The following is a 6,371-nucleotide window of genomic DNA, read 5'->3' on the forward strand; positions in this document are numbered from 1 at the left end:
ATTTTTAAAAAATCGTGATAAAATCGAAATCGTGAAATAAAATTTAAAAAATCGTGATTTTATTTTTTTGCCATATCGCCCAGCCCTAGTATATATAGATTTTTCCATGAAATATGCACATGCAGACCAAGCGGGGCCAAAGAAAAGTTGTATTTATCTTTTTACCCACAATGCATTGTTTTGTAGTCATCCAGGCGGCTTACAGTCATCACAGTGCCTGATTTCCAGCTATACTCACCTGAGTAGGCACCTTGCACCCACCCCTTTATCGTGATATTTCTTATGAAGATTGACATGTGACGACAAGCGACGGCCCCGTAGATCAATTGCCACTACTAATAAATTATACCCATTTTTTTTCCCCGGGAAATCTTTTATTTTGAAAATCGACCGGAATCTCTCGATTAGCTTTGAGCGCTAACATCAGTCCGGCGGCGTGTAACATGAGAACAGTTGTATGTGAACCTTTCTTTGTAAATGGATGGGACAAGTGCAGGAACAGATAACAGACAGAAGAACAGGTGATTCTCACACACCGCTCCTGTTTGCAGAGAGATATGACTTTCATGAACAAATCTAATCTTTAGAACGGTCACAGAAATCCTCAAACAAGCTCATCCATTCAGATGCGCATTTCAAAGAAGTTGTGAACACGATTCATGTAAGTATTTCCATTACAAAAGAAAAGAGAAGTGTGAGAGAGAGCTGGGGGGGGGGTTGCGTGGCTCGTGCAGTTCAGCGCGCCCAGGGGCAGGGGCATTCAGTCGTAGTCATGAGCTTGAGTTCTTCTGTTTTGTAAAAAAAAGTTTTTGTGTTGAAATGTTTATGCATGGAACTTTAAAGTAGTCTGATTTCTTATTGAGTATAAATAATGGAATTGTTGGTAACATTTTGTTTATGTATTTAAGTTTTTATTTTTATTTTTGGTCTCATAATAGTAAAATTAACTTGTTTTTAACCACTCCTGACATGACGCTAAATTAAGAGACCTTATGTGTTTTATCAATCCTCCATAATACACACATCAGATAATGATCACATCTATTGTCAGAACTTAGGCTCGGCGATATGGCATAAAAAGAAAATTACGACTTTTTTTCAATTTTATTTCACGGTTTTGATTTTATCACAATTTTTTAAAAACAAATTCAAATTGACAAAAAAGGAGTTATGCTGATTTTAGATGAAAGAAATTAATGCATTTTGAAATGATATTTATTTTTATTCATATTTTAATTCAAATTTATTCAAAGAAAACACACTGGGAGGCAGAGGAGGAGGGGCATGTGCAGCTCTTCTTTAAAGTCACAGGCAGTTAACAAGCTTTTGCCTTCTCGCTCTTGGAGCTTTTTGTAGAAGATCGTGATAAAACAACCAAAAATGACACATTGTCAGCTTTGGAGATTGTAAGATGATTTTATATCGTCATATCGCCCCACCCCTAGTCAGAACTATTTATTATTACGTGGGTTGACCGGTCTGTAGCCACAAAAAGGTTGGGGACAACTGATCTAAGAAACTCAACCACCAACACTGAGTGTGTGACTTTCCCCAGAAGACATGGGGTAGGGGACAATGGCCACCACCCTACAAGGGAAAGGGATGAATATGTATAGTGTGTCAAAGTTGGGAGTGTGTGATTTTTAAAAGGTGTAGTAAGTGGGTCATTTTTTTTTATATAAGAGTTTCTTAAGTGTTTGACCTGCTGAAGACTGAAAGACTGACACCACCTCTTACTGTCTTGACTTTAAAAGAGAACTAAGAAGTTAAATTATTTGTGTATTTAAAGTCCAGGACTTCTGAAAAAATGGGAGTTGGATTTTGCTTTAGGTGCTTGAGAATACACAAAAACCTTTGAAGTATGAAAGGTCTCCTTTTTGTCTTTGTCCCTGCAGTCCTCCCCCAGCATTATGCGAATGAAGAGGACAATCTTTACAACCAGCAGAAGAATTTAAGAGTGGGACAGGAGGAATCAGAGTCTCCTCAGGTTAAAGAAGAACAAGAGGGACCCGAATCTCTACAGATTAAAGAGGAAAAGGAGGAATCAGAGTCTCCTCAGGTTAAAGAAGAACAAGAGGGACCCGAATCTCTACAGATTAAAGATGAACAGGAGGAACCAGAACATCCGCAAATTAAAGAGGAGCAGGAGGAACACAGACCTACACAGATTAAAGAAGAGCAGGAGGAAGAAGAATTTGCACAGATTACAGAAAAAGAACAGGAAGAACCACGACAGTTCAGAAATCACATGAGAACTCACCCAGGAGAGAATCCTTTTTCGTGTAAAGAATGTGATCAAAGTTTTAATCGTGCATATAATCTTGAAACACACATGAGAACTCATACAGGAGAAACGCCTTTTTCATGTAAAGATTGTGATAAAAGTTTTAGTCATGAAACTACTCTCAAAAGACACATGAGAACTCACCATGGAGTGAAGCCTTTTTCGTGTAAAGAATGTGAGAAAAGTTTTAGTTGGGTATGTCATCTAATAAGACACATGAGAACTCACCATGGAGTGAAGCGTTTTCCGTGTAAAGAATGTGATCAAAGTTTTGATCGTGCACATAATCTTGTAAGACACATGAGAACTCATACAGGAGAAAAACCTTTTACATGTAAAGATTGTGATAAAAGTTTTCGTTATGAAACTTCTGTCAAAAGACACATGAGAACTCACACAGGAGAGAAGCCTTTTTTATGTAAAGAATGTGAGAAAAGTTTTAGTGATGCTTTTCATCTCATAACACACATGAGAACTCACACAGGAGAGAATCCTTTTTCGTGTAAAGAATGTGATCAAATTTTTAATCGTAAATCTAATCTTGTAACACACATGAGAACTCATACAGGAGAAAAGCCTTTTTCATGTAAAGATTGTGATAAAAGTTTTAGGCATGAACCTACTCTCAAAAGACACATGAGAACTCACACAGGAGAGAAGCCTTTTACTTGTAAAGAGTGTAATTCAAGTTTTAGTGATGCTTCTTATCTCAAAATGCACATGCGAACTCACACAGGAGAGAAGCCTTTTTTGTGTAAAGAATGCGACAAAAGTTTTCGTTTTGTGTCTACTCTTAAAACGCACATGCGAACTCACACAGGAGAGAAGCCTTTTACATGTAAAGAATGTGACAAAAGCTTTAGTCGTGTGTCTACTCTCAAAACACACATGAGAACTCACACTGGAGAAAAGCCTTTTTTATCTACGGAATGTGATAAAAGATAAAAGTTTAAGAATCTCATTTAAGAATATATATGAGAACTCATAACTTAAAATCAAAAAATCTGAAAATCAAATCTAAAAATATTTAAAGAAAATAAGAATTAAGTAAAAACAAATGAAGAAATGTAATGTTTATAATTCCATACTAATCTGCCAATCAATTCCAAACACTTTCCAAGTCCTTACTGAGTCTTTAAATGGTCCCTCTGTCTCAGTCAGTAGAACAAAATAGATTCCATATCACTTTTACACAACTTTCCACACACGTGTGGAGATTTTGCTTTTAATTTCCAGTAATACTTGGATCATTCTCACTCTACTAAAGGAATCTAAAGCTGTTTATATCTAAACATCAGTTTCTGTGTTTGATCAACTATCAAATTCCTCTGACCTGAACCCAATAAAAATATCTATGAACTGTGAGGAGGAATATGAGACAGCAGACACAACAATGAAGATGACCTGAAGTCAGCGATCAAATCAACCTGAGCTTTCATGACATGAACACAGAGCCACAGGCTGATGGCCTCCATACCACATTGATGCAGTCATCCAATGAAAAGGAGGAACAAGTGGTTATTGAATGGAGAGAAAAGAACATTTTTTTGAAATCTGACGTGTGCTGAAAACATTATTTTGATATGATATTCTCATTTTGTAAGACAATATTTTTATGTTTATCATCTATAAGTCACTATGATCACATTTCTCAAAATAAAGAATTGATGTATTTCATTTTGTAATGATTCTATAATCATGAGTTTCACTTGTTGAATTATTTGACAAAAATGTTTAACTTGTTCTTGAAATTAATTTGTTTTTTACGTACCTCTAAATAGAAATGTGTTGTTTTGAATTATGAAAGCCAGATTAAATAAAACATTTTTGATGATGTTCACTTTTGTTAGTAGATTTTTGTATTTTATTATATCGTTAACAGTTGTTAAGTTAATCGTTGTGGTTGTAGTTTATAGTGAGACAATGTTGTCTAATTGTGTGTGTTACCATGACAACACTTGAAATATTTTTACATACATTTAATTCTTTTTTACATTTTGTATCTGATTTATGAACATGTCAATATTGTTTTCAATACTAAATCATTCCTGTTTATATTTTGTTGAGTCAAGTTAACAAATAACAGTTTAGTGAAGGAAAGGTTTAGTAAAAATGTATTAAAGAAGAGGTGGATAAAGAAACAGACTGGTGTTTGTGTTGTTGTGATTCCTGTTTTCTAGTAGAGATTAGAAGTGTTTCTCTGTTCTTTTTAGTTCTCAGTGTTCTGTCTCAATCTTTCCTGTGAAGAATAAAGTGGACGTGAACATCAGTCAGAAGTGTGGAGTCTTTCCCACAGTGTGGCTTTCTGCTGTTTGTTGGTTCTCTGCAGGTTCCAAAGCTGGACTCCTCAAGTCCAGTTCTGACTGCTGAACTCATCCGAGTCAACATTTCTACATCAACTACTGTCACCAATCAGGAGTGGGTTTGTTGGAAGGCCACACCCCTTCCACTGAAGGAGAATCTGTCAATCAAACATGTTGAACATACGAGGTGGGGGCCAGCGCGAGCCACATGCTTTTATTGAGGAATCTGATTGGTCCGTTTATAACTTGAGTTACTTGAACTACAGCAAAAATATCATGGATAAAAAGGTTTAACTAGAAGATGTTAATAAAAATGTATCAGAGCCAGAATGGTTCTTCTGACCAATCGAATGACTGAATAAAACTGTTTCTCTACAGAAGTCTATGGGATTTTGGCATCTTGGAGCCAGCAGGTACTTCCTGTTGGGAACGCCAAGGGGGAGGGGTCACTCAGTCCAGTTCTACTATACAGTCAGTGAGAGGAGCATGTGAGCATGTGAGGCGGGTCACGATCAGACGTGTGTCTCCAGCTCTCCTCGACTTGTCGGCTCTTAACCTTTTTTTTTAAAGTTACCCACGTGTTAGCCAGCATCCAAGCTAAGCTAACCCCAGCTGTTCTCTCTGAATCCACGCTAGCAGCGCTGCTGGAAGCTAAGCTAACACCAATGCTACAACTCCTTGAAGATTTCCAAGATCTCCTGGAGAGGAAGATGCATGACATGGATCAACAGGCACTGATGAATAATGTGATTCTTACGGGACTTCGACTACAACCCCAGGTGCGGCCTGGTGCTACCAGTGCTAGCAGGGATGCTAACAGAGCTGTGATGGGAGCAAACGTGACCGTGGAGAATCAAGTTGGAGAATGTCTTGCGTCTAAAGGGATTTCCTTGGACCTAAATGCTGTTGAGATCTGTCATCCGCTTCCTCGGAGAAAGAATATGGATAAACCAGCGATCCTGATCAGGTTTGTGAATCGCAAGCACAAGATAGCTCTGATGAAACAACGCAATCATCTGAAGGGTTCTGCTGTTTATCATAACGATCATCTTTGTAAATCTGGCGAAGCACGCGAGGCTCCTACGATCGAAGAAACAGATCCACAGTACGTGGACTCTGAAATTAAAGAATCTTTGTGAAACCACTATGACCACCGGATGTTACGAAGCCTCTGGAAATAAAATCCATGAAAGACTTTGAGAACTGTGGGATTACGCATGTTTGACACTTTAAGTCAACCAAAATGTGAAATGTGAACTCAAAAACCCGCGATGTGAACTCTGACCCGATTCTGAGCTGCAGAACTCGAGCACATTTCTTTTGAGATGAGACCTTCACAGTCTCTCAGTCAAAACAACGAAGAAGAACCGTTACGGGGCCTTAAAGTGTTAGTAATGGCCTGGGACAAAGCTAAAATAAGTATCCAGATATATTCCATATGTTCTAATGTATCAAAAATAACAAATAATTACCGTTGACAAACGCAGGTTTTTGTAAAATTTGACAAAATCAACGACAAATCACACTCGCATTTCGCCCTCGATCTCGATTTGGGTCACGTGACACCTTGACGTCACAGCGCCAGCAGCAGAATGCAGGCGGACCCAGGGTGTCTGCAGATACATGTATGTGTGTGCGCTGCGGCAAGGTTGAATTCTGTAAACATCAGTGTTATGGTACGACGGAGTATTAGAGCCACCAAAAAAATATATATAATAAAATTATGATTTTTAAAGTCGTAAATTTACGAGATTTACAATCGAAATAAGCCTATTGTGAATGAA

The 6,371-nt window shown here is 37.7% G+C and overlaps 1 protein-coding gene across 1 annotated transcript in view; it reads left to right on the plus strand.

Annotated features, from left to right (window-relative positions):
- The window catches only part of LOC112142185 (gastrula zinc finger protein XlCGF8.2DB-like), a 14,746-nt gene extending 10,193 nt beyond the window's left edge, over positions 1–4,553 (plus strand). The window contains exon 2 of the mRNA XM_024265431.1: positions 1,896–4,553. Coding sequence (XP_024121199.1) covers positions 2,249–3,229 — 981 coding nt within the window. The 5' untranslated portion in view covers positions 1,896–2,248 and the 3' untranslated portion in view covers positions 3,230–4,553. The remainder of the gene's footprint in view (positions 1–1,895) is intronic.
- Positions 4,554–6,371: the final 1,818 nt, after the last annotated feature.

The sequence above is a fragment of the Oryzias melastigma genome, unplaced genomic scaffold (assembly GCF_002922805.2).
Source record: "Oryzias melastigma strain HK-1 unplaced genomic scaffold, ASM292280v2 sc00314, whole genome shotgun sequence".
Taxonomy (NCBI): domain Eukaryota; kingdom Metazoa; phylum Chordata; class Actinopteri; order Beloniformes; family Adrianichthyidae; genus Oryzias; species Oryzias melastigma.